This window comes from Neodiprion virginianus, chromosome 4 (genome assembly GCF_021901495.1).
Source record: "Neodiprion virginianus isolate iyNeoVirg1 chromosome 4, iyNeoVirg1.1, whole genome shotgun sequence".
Classification (NCBI taxonomy): Eukaryota; Metazoa; Arthropoda; class Insecta; order Hymenoptera; family Diprionidae; genus Neodiprion; species Neodiprion virginianus.
In genome coordinates, this window is record NC_060880.1 from 24,409,644 (window position 1) to 24,426,414 (window position 16,771).

General features: G+C 38.1%; 3 protein-coding genes across 7 annotated transcripts in view; 2 read left to right on the top strand and 1 right to left on the bottom strand.

The window, feature by feature from the left end:
- Positions 1 to 315: 315 nt before the first annotated feature.
- LOC124303133 (uncharacterized) lies at positions 316 to 4,714 on the top strand. The gene is made up of 4 exons (XM_046759993.1): positions 316 to 470; positions 1,340 to 1,470; positions 1,697 to 2,062; positions 3,255 to 4,714. Exons 1-4 carry the CDS (start codon positions 407 to 409, stop codon positions 3,582 to 3,584), a joined length of 891 nt encoding a protein of 296 aa, XP_046615949.1. The 5' UTR covers positions 316 to 406; the 3' UTR covers positions 3,585 to 4,714.
- Positions 4,715 to 7,306: 2,592 nt separating this feature from the next.
- LOC124303134 (protein TIPIN homolog) lies at positions 7,307 to 9,353 on the bottom strand. The gene has a single exon (XM_046759994.1). The coding sequence runs from the start codon at positions 9,059 to 9,061 to the stop codon at positions 8,192 to 8,194; it is 870 nt and encodes a 289-aa protein (XP_046615950.1). The 5' UTR covers positions 9,062 to 9,353; the 3' UTR covers positions 7,307 to 8,191.
- Positions 9,354 to 9,845: 492 nt separating this feature from the next.
- Positions 9,846 to 16,771, top strand: part of LOC124303130 (structural maintenance of chromosomes protein 5) — a 151,511-nt gene continuing 144,585 nt past the window's right edge. For 3 of the 5 annotated variants that reach the window (XM_046759977.1, XM_046759975.1, XM_046759978.1), the window contains exons 1-10: positions 9,846 to 10,141; positions 10,360 to 11,026; positions 12,325 to 12,453; positions 12,811 to 13,018; positions 13,114 to 13,245; positions 13,760 to 14,287; positions 14,771 to 14,900; positions 14,965 to 15,211; positions 15,423 to 15,830; positions 16,529 to 16,756. In XM_046759977.1, the coding sequence (XP_046615933.1) occupies positions 10,083 to 10,141; positions 10,360 to 11,026; positions 12,325 to 12,453; positions 12,811 to 13,018; positions 13,114 to 13,245; positions 13,760 to 14,287; positions 14,771 to 14,900; positions 14,965 to 15,211; positions 15,423 to 15,830; positions 16,529 to 16,756 (2,736 nt within the window). In that variant the 5' untranslated portion in view covers positions 9,846 to 10,082. The remainder of the gene's footprint in view (positions 10,142 to 10,359; positions 11,027 to 12,324; positions 12,454 to 12,810; positions 13,019 to 13,113; positions 13,246 to 13,759; positions 14,288 to 14,770; positions 14,901 to 14,964; positions 15,212 to 15,422; positions 15,831 to 16,528; positions 16,757 to 16,771) is intronic. The other 2 variants (XM_046759974.1, XM_046759973.1) reach the window with 1 other exon arrangement.

The window sequence follows — 16,771 nt, forward strand, 5'->3', positions numbered from 1 at the left end:
CTGCATTTCTGTAGTTCCACTCACACTGTTATACCTGGATGTATTATATCCGAGGAAGAGAAAAAGATTCGGACAATATTTTTCACGCATCGCGATATTGCGGACTTTCGTGATTAAAACATGCCGATGATGCGTGCGTGCTGATTGCTAGTCGAGCTGCCACGTTTCCATCCCGGCAATTCATCCGGCTCGCGTGATACACCGAGTGCCCCTATTTTTATCTCTTTTTTATTTATTTCTCATTTTTCTCTCTTCTTCTTTTAGTTTCTAGTCATGTTTCTCCTCATTCTCTGATATTAACGGGATGGAATCCTGGGAGGGCCTAGCAGTTCGCACTGTAGGGAGGAGAGGGGCGTACATATATATTAGAGAGCCCCCTGGGCGGGGGGCCCAGTACCGTTCAAAGATGCGAGCCGTTGGGATGCTGCGGTCGGGGTTCATTCTCGTCTTCCTTATCATTACCTACGCCAGTGAGTACCGGATATTACTTGACCACGTCGTACGCACGTACCTAGAAAAATATCTGCATCTTTATCTTATCAACGATCGAAATGATCACGCATACTCGAATCGCACAATTTACTATCATCAAAATTATATATCAAAGTGAACCCGTACAAGTGATTCATTGCTTACGGATTTTCGTAAAAACTTGGTGGAATTGTGAAGTGAAATTTTCATCCAAGACACACCTCGAACGAATGTTGCGGTGTACTCGGGATTAGAGAAACGAGACCTTTGTCTTTCAACAGAATACGACTGATACTAACTTACGAATATGCACATATTCTTGAGTTAGACAGTGTGACCAATGTCCTTGCGTTAAAACCGCCTTTTTCAATTACGAGTAGTTTTTACTCGCCAAACTGCTTTCATTCGCGAAAATCCATCTCACGGTTCAATTCCGCTTTCTCGAGTTTTAGTCAAATTTTAAGATTATCATTGACGAAGGTTTTATGCAGTATTTATTAAATTTGGACATAAATTACGAGGTTGAAGTTACAGTAATGCTAGTACAAAGTATGAAGTAGGTTTGTGTAATACAACGTTACAAGGTTCGACCTGACCAAAAATTGAAATTCATATTTATTGCGGTAGAATCGTCGAATCTGTAGAGTTTCAGTTGAATCCAAATCGATTTGAGAAAAAAATATTGCTAGTTCACACAATTCCGTGAGAATCTTTTCTTCTGGTTCTCTTTGTGCAAACTATACATATACATATAAAAAGAACACTACTTGCGTCGATAAAAAGTAGTGATAGTTGTTTGACAAGTTTTGCGAGAAATAAAAGGTTGATAAACATTATAATGACGTTCTTTTTTAAATTTTGCATACAGACACCCTACCTCTGCAATACTTGCCGTCAATTCCTGGGTACGTTCCGGTCTACATCCGAAACGGCGATGAACCCTTGGAGGATATTAACCTCGCGCTCGCCGAGGCCTTCGCTGAGCACTCATCTTCTAAGGTACCTGTAACGCTTACACGCATATATGGTTCCATGTGTTTATTTATTGCATTCGAGAAATGCAGCTAGAACTGCCTAGGCTGGAGGTCCGCGAGGATGCATAGTGAGAAGTGACTACAGAGGGCATGAAGGGGTTTCTTGTATGCCTGTAATTCTTCAAACCCTTCCGATATACATACATTCGCTAAGTTTTTCCACCCTTGTTTATACGTTATACCCTGAACAGAACCTGAAGGAATCTCCGATCGCGTTGGACGCTCTGCAGCCGGTTGACTACGAGCAGGTTTCGAACGGTGTGGACAAGGTCGAAAAAAGCACACCGGGCGCATTTGAGCTCAACGAATTAGGCGCTGAGCAGAAAAACGACGATGCGAACGCCGAGGTCTTGAGCCTCGACGAGCCGGCGCCAACGGCGGTGCAACGCCGGGAGACGAACCGATCGGACGGTGAGAAAAAATCCGAGGCGGTCACGCTGGAGGTGAACAGGTCCAGAATACCGCAGCTTCTCACTGCCCAGGAACACGAGGATGAACAGACCTCCGAGGCGGAAAAAGTGCCACCGATTTCCCTCTCCGAGGAGAGCGCAAATGAGGTAGATAGTCAAAGACACTTCTTAAATGGATTCCTGCATGAACCGAATTGAATGTTACGAGAAAAAAAAAATGGATAAGGAGACTCGATGTGATGCTCGAACGGTCGTACAATTGTGGCTTAAGAGGTGGATGAATTTTTTGAGAATTTGTATTTCAACAAACAATTATTCAATTCCATTGACGTTGATTTTATTCGAAAATACGTGGATCATACAGACCCTGTACGACTATCCCTTCAATGACCAAAACAATTTCTATAACTAATCGCGTAGTTACGGGCAACAATGATCCATTTCCTTCTTCTTTTATTTTTTTTTTTTATTTTACGCCAAGCCAACACGTAATATAACCGTGCCGAACTTATGAACTTCGTGATAATAGACTCGAAAACTTGAAAGTAAAGACGTTCCTAGAAATACAAAACGTGTATTACGACTGTGATAATTGCATTGTACATGCAACAGAAATAAAATTCGCATAGATATGCGAGAAAGTAGATGACAACGGTAACCGTACTGAGGTATCCGTATATCGTGCTTTAAACATACTTTTAGCCACAGAGATGCATGAACTTGTAAGGCTATGGTTTTGGGTTACAACTTTAGAAGACTATTTTTTTTAACATTCATGATAAAAAGACGACTTGTACTTCTTGAAACGTTCTAAGAATAAATACGGTGATTATAGGATGAATATTGACGGACATGGCGACTTTGCAGGAATTCAAAGAAAAGTACACAAACGATGGATGCTCGACGTACGGTTATGTTCAACAGCGATATTGAATCAACCAGAATTGCAGAGAATTCATTACAGCCCGAAACTACAAATACAAGTAGTGTCTACGCACACACGTGTCTACACACAAGAAACAAATTGAATTTAGTAAAGATGGCGATGAAACATGGCGAAAGAATTGTTTCCCTGATTCAAAAAATGCAGACTCGCTCAATACCGGTCCGAATCAGCGATGTGATCACTATTTTGTTGAGACAAATAAGATTAGTTTAAGTCAATAAAATATTTCTGTTGCCATGTTTACACACCATGTTTTGTAAATTGAACAAATATTTTCTCTGTGTGTACCAGTTCGAGGCTTGTTTTGTTTTTGGAATAACGCGTGTCAATTTTCCAAAACGGCCTCCATAATTAAGCTCATAAAACAATGGAACCAATATCTTTTTTTTTCAGTTGAACAGCGTCCCAGCCAAGGAAGCAGAGGACTCGGACAAGCTCGGTTCTGAAGAGAAGTCGGATCAAATCAAGCCGACCGACGCTGCCGATTTGAATCCGAACTACCCGGAGCTGCCGGCGGAAATACCGCAGCAACACAACAGTCAGGATTTTGGAACACCGACTGAGGGTCATCCGGAAGTCAACTCGCCGATGATCATCATGGGGGAAATCAATAGCGCAGAATCAGTGAGCGAGCATTCTTCAAGCTTGTCAAACGGGAACAAAGATAACTTTGAGAGCAGCGGCATTGCGTCTGATGATTCCGCGGCCAACGTATCCGAGTGAATGACGCTGGTTAAGTTAACGTAACGTAACGTAACCCAGTGTTAAGCTGTAGCAAAGAATGCAAGGAAGAGCCAAATTACCTATTGCCAAAACGAAGCTTCGTTGATTAACTTTCTGCGTGACGGTGTAGCTGATTATAAAACGCTGCGAAGTCAGCTGGGAGAGAATCCGATTAATTGAAATTGATCAATAATTGCGAGTAACGAATTGTTAATGTTACACGTTTCGTACGAAAGAAAACGCAGAAAAGAAAAACACGTTCAAATTGAATGCTACATTTTTATTTCTAAGACGGACTTTTATAAAAATAATGATTAAAAAAAAAAAAACCAAAAAAATTATTAAATAATATTTATAAAACTATCAAGCATTTTCTACAAGTAATTATTGTGTACTGCCTACAAACGCACGTTTTATCGTTTCGTCGATTCAACAATGATGTTATTCTCGAAAACAAATCCACACGTAGTCTTCGAATCGTTGAAAAAAAAACATCTTTCCTGATTTTGTTATTGTAGAACTCATCAAGTACGGTTTGAGCCAGGTTTGCATTGGCAGTTAAGAAGAATTCTAAACAACCTCGCACGTGACGTCATCGATAAATTGTAATAATCAGCTTAGCACCTGTGTGTAAAAATCGCGGTAGAAACTAAGTTTCAATAATTCAACATGCGCGCAGCGCCAGACCTCTGCCATATACTTACTCATCATTCATTACTGTTCTCCATTTACTATTCTAGTTAGGGTAATCATTTTGAACTATAAAGGGACATAAGAAATTGTACAAAATCACGAACAAATAGTGTCAAGGGTAACCGAGTTACAGATATAGATGTAGTTTTTCTACATCCAAATTTAGGTACGTGTAACAGTTCAACGGACAGTATCGTGACGCTTTATTCAGATCTTTCGGTATTGTATGCAGGAATAGTTTCTATCGGTATTTAACTGCAATCATTACTCACACTTGAAAAATGTATAAAAATCGTGGGCGTGATGGCTAATTTCGGAATGTCGTCGGGCATTAAGAATGACGTCAAACGCGGCATGATCATTGTCACGACACATGTGTAAGTGGCGATGATCGGATCGCAAATTATTCACGTCTATAAACTTTTATTTCTTACTTATTTGATGTGTTTACTTTCATTGCTCATACGATACATTACACTATCAGTCGATTTTCAACACAGTATTAAAATAAAGGTAAAAATATTTTTCCTTCGCCACATAATGCGTAATATGTCACACATTTTATGGTACACATTTTATGGTCTCAAATTAACATTCGGGGTCTGGTGTCTCTTATCGTATGAATCGCGTGAGTAAATACCGGAAACCGACATCTACACATCCACGCAAAGACAACAAGCGAAAATAATTTGTCGTTGTACGTAAGTCGAATGTAATTTGGCCGGGTAATAACGACACGCCAAATGTGTCAACCGGCACCGGAGTTCCCCGGATTCATTAATCACCTTACGATATCTAAAACACCTTGACGAGTAAACGAAAAAAGTTCCTCTGGGTTTTCCTAGCTCTTTCTAATCCCGTAAAACTGTTCGCCCAGTCGCTGCGTCAAGGTAACTGGAATGACATTAGCGACAGAGTTTCCAGTACCGTTTGTGTCACCGTGTGCCTGGAGCCGGTGAAAGGTCGTCTCGTCGACGTCGACCTCGAGGTGGTTCCTGTAGTCCTGAGCGAATCTCTCGCTCGAGATGACGAACCGGCGGGATTGGAGGCTGCAGATGTACGCCGGAACGTTCTTACCAACCGCCGGAATGAAGATATCCTCGATCGGGTGGCACTGGAACTTCCTCGGTTTGAACTCGGCACGCCGAAACTCTACCGGCGAATCGGCAATCGGTGATGGTTCACGGAAGTTAGTCCCCGCTTCCGGTGGCGCCATTTCTTCTGGGACTAAAGACCGAACCGTTTCGGGACTCGAAAATCGAAGGTTGGCGAGCTTGGACAGAGCGGCGATGGCGCTTTCCTCGAGCTCTCTGGATGTCCGTCTGTGATCGGCGGGCATCGAAGCTTTTTCGGCCGGCGGCGGCGCAAAGCTTGGCGGAAATTCCAGGGCCCTTGAGGCTGCGGGTGGAAGCAGGAGGCCGAGCGAAATTACCGTTCTTACAATCGCAACGACAGCCGGGACGTTGTAAGTCATCTCGATTCGCTTGGCTGCGCACGTGAGAGCAGTCGCGATATGACCGCACATTCAGGGCGGGAGTCAACGATCCGGAAACTAATTAACCGCGGACGTGCGTACAGCGTGTTTTGACAGGTTGCGCGTAAATTGACTCGTAACACCGCGACCAACAGCCTTATGTGACGTGACGAATCTCAGGGAAGACTCGGAGGCACTAAAGCTGCTGGGCCGTTTCATCCGGGGAAAGTTGATCCACGATCGTGCGTTTAGGAACTTGCCTAGGCACCAAGGCGCGATACGCGTATCATCTACTAGCGTGCACCGTGATCGCGATATCTGTGCATATATGCGCTTCTTATCTCATGTTTGGCTTGCACGTGGCCGCGGCGAGAATCCTCGTATTTCAAGCCTGGTACGACACACGTCACTAGATACGCCGTATTATAAGCTAAGGAATCGGATGAATAACTACACTGTCGTATGAGATTCAATGCTCGGCGATTTTTTCATGGCGATCTTGATATTTTACTGAAACATTTACTGGGTTTTGGGCTCAAATTCAGAAATAAATTACTTTTCGGATTGACTTTCTTTTTCACCAATCTCATGTAAGTTCGAATTATTAAAAGGAAAATTATGAACGGTGTAACCACGTTACGGAACGCTAGAATTTCGAATCTATGGTATGAATCATCTAGAGGAGAACCAAACTGAAGAATGATAAAATTGTTGAAAATTTTCTAAGGCCCTACCTGATTAAATGCTTCGTGCAAGGTTTTCTTACTTCCTTACAATCGTTTGAAAGTTTCAACACTCGACAATTTGAACCAGTAAGGATATTGATGCGTTGAAATATTTTCAATTTGTCCGGTATTACGACCGTTTCAACCGATGAGATGCCACATAGTCGTCAACCTGAATTCCAACCATTTGGAGTTTTGACTCACATCCACGTTTCCTGTTTTTGATTTCTCTTATTTAGCAGTTTAGTGCACGAGCGTGCCTTTGAAATGGGCTTTTCCAGATCGTTTAAAATAACCCAAACCGCATAGTTAGGTCTAAAAAAAATACCCGAGACGTCTATAAGGTGTATTCTGTTATAATTCGTTAGAATCGATTAGGATGACTAATTGACGTTGGTATCGTTTCAAACAATCTTTTTTCACCACATCTATTATAATTGCATTTATAAAGTCATAATTGAAAATCATAAAAAATTTAAGACTGTGGAATCGCGGGAGATGAGTATACAATAGCGATCCTTGAATTTTTTTACACAAGCAGTAGCGAAACTTCTTGCGCTTCGGAACCCATAATCGAACGGAGTCTCTTCAAAAATACTTAAACTTGCAATATTCCAAAACAGCATACATATTTTGTAATATCTTGGTGAAAATTTGGCATGAAATACGAAGATATAGCGTCAAATTGGAACTCTATCGAATACTTTAAAATCAGGTGGACGTTTCCCCGCTATATTATATCTTCGTGTAATTAACCTCTCGTCTAGTAAATTCGTAGAATTTTGACATTTCAAGAAAATTTAAGTTGTGCAAATAAAAAACAGTAGTTATAAAATTCTACGTTTTTTATTAAACATTTTTTTATTCGTAATTTAAATGCTATTTATTTATCTATATACCTAACTTTAACATGCGTCAAGCAATGGTTCATTCACCACGAGCTCTTGAAATAGACCTGCAATTTACTTAAAGTGTATTCATGCTTTGCGTTAAAGACTATAAGTATGCTCCTGCCACAGTGAGTCGAAAAGATAAGCTTCAAGAGATCCTATGGTATATTTACAGAGTAGAGAATTTTGTACAGAATTTATGAGTAAACCCAAAAATTCTTAGTTATCAACCTAGATATAGATTTTCGATTCAATAGTAGTTCTACAGAAACACTGTGCTTTTTACTCTCGATGTGCAGAGTTTACAGCTTTTAAGACAAATTGATCACTGTACATATGAATATATCGCTCGTGCCCAATAATGTAAAAAACGGAAGTGTAAATACTTGAATATATTAAGAAACAATGGGCTTCAAAGTGTGTGTGGCAAGGTAAAGTGTAATAAATTTAAGGTTACAAACATTTTTCTGATACAAATTTTCACATTGAAAATATAAAATCTGAAACGTAATAGTTCTAAAATTAGAACTTCACCAGTTAACCCATCAAAATAAGTGAAATGTTATTTTGAAAATATTGTATTATAAAATATTGTGGATAAATAAATTTTTCTTGGCAATTCAGACTGTTACAGTTTTTGATACCAGATATTCAGCTTGGTATGTTTGGATTATTTTCTGTAAAAGCAACGGGGCTTACTAAATTTCTTTCATAAAATATTTTGCTAAACATGGACAGTTATTGAAAATGTTACCCATGAATATTCTCCTGGGAATCGATGAAAGTATTTTTATGTGATAACTTAATGTTAAAATCAAACTTGCATTATTCACCGATTGAATCTGTTACTGTACTTTCGTGGTTTGGCATTGGAGCAACATCTTCTTGACTTCCTATCACTTCTCTTTCCAAAGCGATTTTTTTCGCCTCCTCGGCCTTGATTCTGGCAAGTCTTTTCTGAATTGCTAATTGCCTGTTCCTCTCCATTCTTTCTTTCATTTCATCGGTAATGTCTGGGTGGGATGTTGCGATAGCTTTTCCAACTGCTGCATTAGAATTGCTCGAAACAATGGAGGCATGGGGTCGTTGAGGGGTAACGGAGTGACGTTGCTTCTCAAGCTCCTCAGCAATCAGGGCGTCAAACTCATCGATGGGTGCGGAGTCTTGAACGGGCTCATCCTCCTCCTCCATTACGTCGTTCAACGCGACTTCTTCATCCGTCAACATTCCAAGTCTTATTTTTGTCAGATGTGTTTTAACTGCCTTTTTGTTCCCCAAGACTTCAACCTTGCCTAGAAAGTCATCGAACTCGTATTTTGGAAATATTCTGTGCGCCCAATATTCTAATTTGTTCATCATCCGATCAAGGTCTTTCTTCTCGCAGCCTTTTCCCTCAAATTTAAAGTTCTCGAAGTGTTTCTCGATCATGTGAATCCCTTTTGGCCCCTTCAGTCGCTCAGCATCCAATTTTGGCTGAGGGTTTCGCACGATACGTTTCTGGCCCGAGGTTGATGGATCGATCCTTCTTTGTCCTGAACCATCAGGATTGTCCGAGTCATTTCCGTTTTCTGGCAAGTTCGAATTATCCTCGATCGCTTCATCCGACGCGTACCCACCTGTGTTTGACCCGATTTCATCGTCAACATCATTCGGAAGCAAACTGTCTTCAGGATCAGACAATTCGGCCACGGACATCTTAAAATCGGAAAATCCAATTTCAGGTTGATAGCAACAGAGAATTCTTTGTTGTCGGACCGAAGCACTCGAAGTCGTTATTGGGAACTTGGTGATCGTTGTATCGAAATGTCAACCAAGGACTCAACTACCGCTTTCCCGCCAATCATTCGGTCATGGTGTGTGAAAATGGCGGATAGAGCGGCTGTAACGAAAAGTTGGGCGATCATGGGGATAACCTCAAAATGAAAGGTATATACAGTAATGTTATTAGTAACAGTATACGGAAACGATTTAGGGTACGGATTGTCTATTAGAACTCATTTTCTCGAAGGCTCGAAACATCAACATTTTTTTCCTGATTTTCTATTTGAGAGCTGAATTCTCCCGACGAATTGTTCATCCTTTCGAGAAATGATGTCAGCAACTTTTTATTCAACTGATCGGTTTGCGTTAATTCACGTGTAACTTGTTCGTGGTAATCGTTCGCCGTTTGTTCCGCTTCTTGACCTGTAACACTTTCTTTCAGGCTCGTTTCAGGCTTTCCCGGCATTTTTATTCGGATAATATACACGACCGATAACAGATATACCCGCACAGTACGAAGTACTAAAATAACACGAAACTGATAAGCTAATTGAATCTATCACACTATGAAAAAAAATTGAATTAGGAATGAGAAACATTCAGCGTGGTTTCTGTCGACCTCTAGTAGTGGCTACATTCACTGTGTACTACATACACTGATATATATCAGTGGTACTATACCTCAGTGCGCTTGCGACTTCAAAACTGGACAATTTCATCTGCTGCCAACTTCAAACCAAAGGCAGTATGCGTCCAGCGTCGTGGGTGACCGTGGTATATTCACACCAGAGTACGTAGTACCGACGCAAAAATAAAAAGTTTTGAACTCCGTGTAAGATCGAAGACAAGCATTTGATCGTGAGATTCGTTTTAACTCTAGCAATGGTTTTTCGATAAAAATGATACATGCCAAGTGCAGTTTGCTTGAGTTTAAAAATCACTTGACCAATTTACAATGGCTAATAGCAATGTTGAACGTGGGATTATTGTCAAGATATGCGTTGAAAATTTTGTGTAAGTTTGTATACAGACCTATTTATTTGCTACATATTATGGAAAATTCTGACAAAGTTGTTACTTTCTCATTTCATCAATGTTAACCTCATCATGTAGATCCTCGAGATAAGAGATGAATAATCTTCATCTTACCATTATTATTGCTATGTTTGTAACTCCCACTGCAGATATTTATTGATACAACAGTGTTGACCACATAAATTTATGGATTTCAGGACCTACGATCATGCGATAATAAAGCCAGGCCGAAATCTAAACGTTATCATTGGTCCCAATGGTACAGGTAAGTCTACAATTGTGTGCGCCATAGTCCTGGGCTTGGGAGGGAAACCAAAAGTTATTGGAAGAGCGTTACATGTGGGAGAGTATGTGAAATCTGGTCGGCAGAAAGGGAAAATAGAAATCGAGTTGAAAAACCCAGGGAAAAAAAATCATATTGTCACCAGAACGATAACGTCAGATGGACATACGCAATGGATGCTTAATGGAAAACATGTAAGCCTGAAAGAGGTGGAACAATTGACCAAGAGCCTCAACATTCAAGTTGACAATCTGTGTCAGTTTTTGCCACAAGATAAAGTTCAAGATTTTTCTAAAATGAATCCCCAAGAGCTGCTCGAAAACACAGAACGATCTGTGGGAGACCCTATACTGCTTGAATATCACACTAAGCTGAAAGAGTATCGAAAGCGACACATTGATCTGCAGGAACAACTGATTAACAAAGGTAACTTGCTTGAACGACAGACACAAAAGTACGATAGATTGAAGGAGATTGTTGGCGGTATTAAAGAACGAACTGCTATCAAGACAAAGATCTTAAACCTGAAACAAAAAAAAGCTTGGCTCCAGTACGATCAAGGTCGTCAGCAATTAATGGAGGTAAGTTACTAAATATATCTGACAACGAGACTGAAAACAATTCACTATCATAACTTGCAATTTTCACATGTTATGTACACAATTATTTGAGATGAATGACGCTTTTAAGAATATATAGTTGTGGTTAAATTTAGATAGTTGCACATTAATTGAATAATCAACAAATGGTAATATTGAATCGACTACTGAAAAACAAGAAACTTTGTTCCAGTAATTCTGTAGAAAATAGTCTTTTGAATAAAACAAGTCATTGTAGAATGAAATGAAAGAAATCTATTCGATTTTTAACCATGTGACATGCAACAAGCTTTCATTTATAAATTCAGTGTTTCTTATCATTATATTTTTAAGAATGTCTTTGTAACTTATGATTGTAATAATTTGATAAATACTTAATGTATACGTGAAATCTCTACATGAAATTGATAAAAAGTAGATTTTTAGCCAACTTACCTCCTTGAACCGAGTATCTGGTAGCTGTGGTAGGGTGTATCAGAGAACCAAGAGTCATATGGGATCTTCTAAATAATCTTGAAAAGTTGAAAAATATACATCGATTTCTTGAAACTATCGACACGGTTTTAAAACTTCTAGTTTCTTTTTATAAACTATTTTATTTGTTCTAAAAATTTACTGAACTATTACTTTGTGCTACTGCTCTTACAGATATTAAATCAGTTTTTTTTTATCGTATTCACAAAAAAGGGGTATAATAACTACAAGCGTATATGAGACCATAACATAAAGAATAAACATAAAATTAAACGAAGACAATCAGCCATGGGCAAATTTTTGTAACGAAACTGACAGCCCTGAGATTGCTGCCCCAGAAAATTTGGTAATTGTCTGCAATTACTGATGAGAATTGCTGAATTCTTACATGACTTGGAACAAGGTTTTCAGTAACTTTTTAATTTCATACTTTTATGATTTTTAGACCCCACTTGAAAAACTAGTGGAAACGAGATTAACAGTAAATTACATTTCCGTGGTTCAAATCAAAAGGTTATAGCGTTACAAGTTTACTACAATTCAAGACATAATGCATAAAAATATATTACAAAATAATTCGGAAGCAATAATGAGGTGTAAAAAACAAAATTTAGAGACTTCGAAGCTGCGTTTCATCATTTCTTTGAATTAAATTACTGTTTTTTCAAGTATTTAGAAAACTCATCTCATATCATATCTGATTTAGATTTTACGAAATTATTTATTTGCAGGGAACGAAATATTTAAGTTATCTGTATATCCAATCCAACAGTGAATCTACATTGTCTGGATCTTGATTCTTATAGGCAAAGCAAGAGTGGGATGCAGCTTCCAAAGAACAAGAAAAATTAAGAGAAGCTATGAAACCAATTGATAAAGATGTGACCAAGATAACGTCTCGTTATAGTGATGCTGAGCGTGCAGTTAATTCACAAGTAAGTACTCTTTGAAAAATTGCCGTCTTGAGTTCCTTTGAAACATTGACGCTGATAAGATTTTGGTGAGAAGATTGGTATTCTACAAACATGCAGGGGATTTTGATCTATCATCAAAAAATAAAACTCCTAAGTAAATCGTGCTCTAAAGGAACTTAATTATTGCAAGTTTCAATAATTTTGTATGTTAACTAATTCGATTGATATCTTACAGGAAATTTAGATAATGAATATTTACCTTAACATTTAATCTTTTCTTAATTTGCCCAAAGTGCTTTATTTATTTTGCTGTAAGCAACGGGTGGCTCAGTCTTCCCTTTCATGTCGTTACAACAGTATAGAGTTCGTTTGTTTCAGAGTAAACAATTGGTGACTAAAGCTCGCAACTTGAGAAATATGGTTGATCAACTTTTGTCATACGAAGAAAAAATTCAGGAAAGAGACAAATCACTTGCGGCTCAAATACATGCAGAAGTAACTCGCGATCAGGAGATTGCCAATGCACAACAGATGAAAAGCAAGCTTGAAAATGATCTCGAACTTATTACCAATGAGTTTGGAGATGGTAAGAAATAATGCAAAGTAAATTTTTATTATATGTTGGCAATAAATTTGCGTTACAATAAAATTATCTATTGTGGTATATGATTCTCGTTTCAGAGAAATCCCTGGTGGAAAAACAACAAGATATATTACATCGTATCGAAAATCACAGAGCTTTCATAAACAAGTTTGCAAGTCACGTACATAGATTCAAACAAGAGGAGGATCAGATCAGGTCACAAATACGAGGTAGGCATTAGCAGAAATCCTATAATCCTATAAAAACAGATATTAAAGCATCGCAAAGGCTAGCAATTCTCGAATTTCGACCTGGTACAATTAAAACTCGAGGTTTTCCTCGCACATTAAGCCATCTTCCTCTAAAATTTATGTATTTTTAACAGCTTCTTGAATTGCGTTACTCTCCCACTTTGAATTATGTGGAAATACTAAATTTAGATGAATACTGGTCAAGAGTTGCTATACCGAAACTTGTCAGTCGTGTTTTTTGAACAACCAAAACGTATAGCTTTTCTGTTCATCCCGTTTGGTCTTTATAGCTGGGCAGAAACTTTCCTCTATATTTACATAGCCTATCCATCAGAAAATTCATAATATTCCATGAAATGTTAACGGTACTTTAAATTTTCTTTCAATTCTTACTTGGAGATTTGAAAGTAATGAATCTAAGTCGTTGAATTTCAGTAAAATATCTCACTCGTTTACGTTTTAATGAAAAAATGATATTCGCAATGGATTCCAGTCCTTGAGGGAGAGCTGCAGTCTGTCAAAGACGTGGAGAGGCAACGTTTAGCGTTGTTGAGGCAGAGGAGCCAGGATGCATACAAGGCTGTCGTATGGTTGAGAGAGAACACTGACAAATTCTCTCGCATAATTCACGAACCAATGTTAATCAAAATTAACGTCAAAAGTGCAAAATATTCAAAGTATTTCGAGAATATTATTTCAAATCGTGATTTATGCGCATTTGTTTGTGAGAACAAACAAGACATGAATTTGCTGATGCAGTTTTTGAGAGATCAGGAAAAACTCCAAATCAATTGCGTTCATTCAGATCCTGACAAAATAATCAACATGAATCCTAATATACCTATCGAGAATATTGCACAATATGGCTTTGAGTACTACTTGAGCTCACTTGTCGACGCCCCTCAGACTATTCTCAACTATTTGGTAATGAACTATCGTATACACAACATACCAGTGGGGAATGACAGTGTTGAAAATAACGCTCAAGACGTTCCTTGGGCAATAAATTGCTTTTATAGTCGTATGTATTATTAGTAAAATTATTTACCCAATATAGTTATTCTACACTTGTACCACTGGATTCCTAGTAAAAATGTTACAAAAAGTTGGTATCATTAGTAATACTCCTCACTTTAATCACCTTTCAATATTAGTTACCAAAATCATTTTTATCAAAGTAATCGTGTTGTGCATTTAGCATGCATTCTAATTTCGTAGAAACAGTAATAAACCTGTGTAGTTTATCTTGAAGATTTACCTAGTAACACCTACAGTTTGTACAAAATAAGTCTTGGACTTTTGGATGCAGCTTCAAATAACGGTAATGAAAGAATAGTGATAATTGTACTTATTTTCCTTACATACTTTGAAAACTGTTGTTTGTTCATGCATCAATAATTTTTGTCTTACATTTTCACAAGGAATCCAACGTCACAAAGGGATACAGACGTTTCGGATCACCTCATATGTGTTCATTAATACAATTTTTCTCTACAACTTGCAGGAAATAAATCATACTTTGTATCTCAGTCTAAATACACCCGCGAAAAATCCACCAAAATGTCAACCGTTGCAGGCAATGGTTCTCTTTCTGTAATCCTGGATACCGATAAGCTGAATGACATCCAACAACGGTAAAAATTTAAATGGTTGCGCACTTATTATTGCACGAAAATGATATTCTAATCTTTATTTTAGATTGAGATTACTTGTGGAACGTAAGACAGCAGTAGCACAAAAAGTTCTGGCAATTGAAAAAAAACTCGAGGACGCTGAGAAAGAAATGGTAGAACTTAGGGCAGAAAGAGGACAGTGTCAGCATCACATTGAACAAATGAAGACAGTCAGATCCAGAATCGCGATGACAACACAACGAATCGATTTGCTACAGGCGCAGAGAACGAGTATCGAAGAAATCAAGGAAACGTGTAAGAGAGAAATTCAGGTAAGTGTGGATGTCTTGTATTGATTAAACAGGATTGCATTCCCCCAAATTTTATTAGATTTTTCGAAACATACGCGAATCAGTGTTTGTCAACTTTAGTATACATTGCTTAATTACACATATCTGCAAAATTGTAATATGGCCATAACTCATTACTCTCCTATTTTATAATCGTATATGCCTTTGAATGTAATTACGATGATAATTCTAGGCTGTCGTAAAAGCGCAAGTCAAAGTTTATAAGAAATATAATGAAGCTTTGGAGGAATACATAGAGACCAGTAAAAACGGTGCTCATTCTAAGTTGGAGATGAAACTATTGCAACGCACGCTAGCTGCCAAAACAAATGAATATCGTGAGATGAAAGAAAGATGCGCTGCAGCTGAACGAACTGTTCGTAAATGTGAAATGGAATTACAGCCCTTGAGAACCGAAGCAAGCAGATTGCGAGAAGCTGCCAAGGTTATGACAAATGGTCTTGAACCCCAAAATAAAGATTTTGTCAAATTGAACAAAGCTTTTTCAAAATTGCCTAACAATATTGAAGATATTAATGATGAATTAAAAGTATCTCAAGCAAAAGTCTTCTGTTTGGGTAACAATGCAGATGGAGATAATGTGAGTGTGAAATCATTTAAGTGGGTTATAAGAGTAGACAGCTGAAGAGGTGGATGAATTTTGAAAATTTACATCTTAAAAACACATTTTTCAAATCATTAGCGTTTCTTTTATTCAAAAGTATATAGATCAGGCTTCAGTAAAAGTGACGTCAACCATATATTTTGTCCTACCCGCGATCTCAGAAACTACTTAACCGATCTACTTTAAATTTCGACACGGTATTCTCGGATAATTTAGCCTCTTAGCCGTGGCCTCACTTTTTTTTTATCAATTGAAAGAAAAAGAATACATTTTTACCTAAAAAATTGGAAAAAATTTGCGACGTGGCAAAGAGGCTAAACTATCCAAGAATGCTGTCTTTAAATTCGAAGTGAATCGAGTGTGCCATTTTTGAGATAACGTGGGCACCCCAAAACATGACACCGAGTGAATTGGTCAATGTTATTTCCAATAACAATGTTTTCGGTTGATTCATTATAAGAAAAAAATCTAAGTAAAGCTTGATCTACATTCGTTCTAATAAAACAAACCCCAATGGAATTGAATAGTTGTTTGTTGAGCTATAATCTCCAGAAATTCCTCAGCTTTTTCAACCTGCTACTCGTATTTACTTCGTTAGCGACGAAGTAGTATGCAATTCGTTGGTAAATTGATTAATTTATGTTTCTAAAACTTACTTTGACATTGCATAACAGGTTCTTCAAGAGTTTGAAAAAGTAAAAGTTGACGTTGAAGAGTTGAAACAATATATAGAAGCAAAGACTGCTGAAGTTCACAACATTAATCAAGAGATGGAAAATATTCGCAAGAAATGGATACCGCCGTTGCAACAATTAGTTGAGGATATAGATAAAAACTTTAGTTCATATCTAGCCAGCCTGAATTGTGCCGGAGAAGTATCTATAACTCATGGAGAAAATATTGTGAGTAATTTTTGT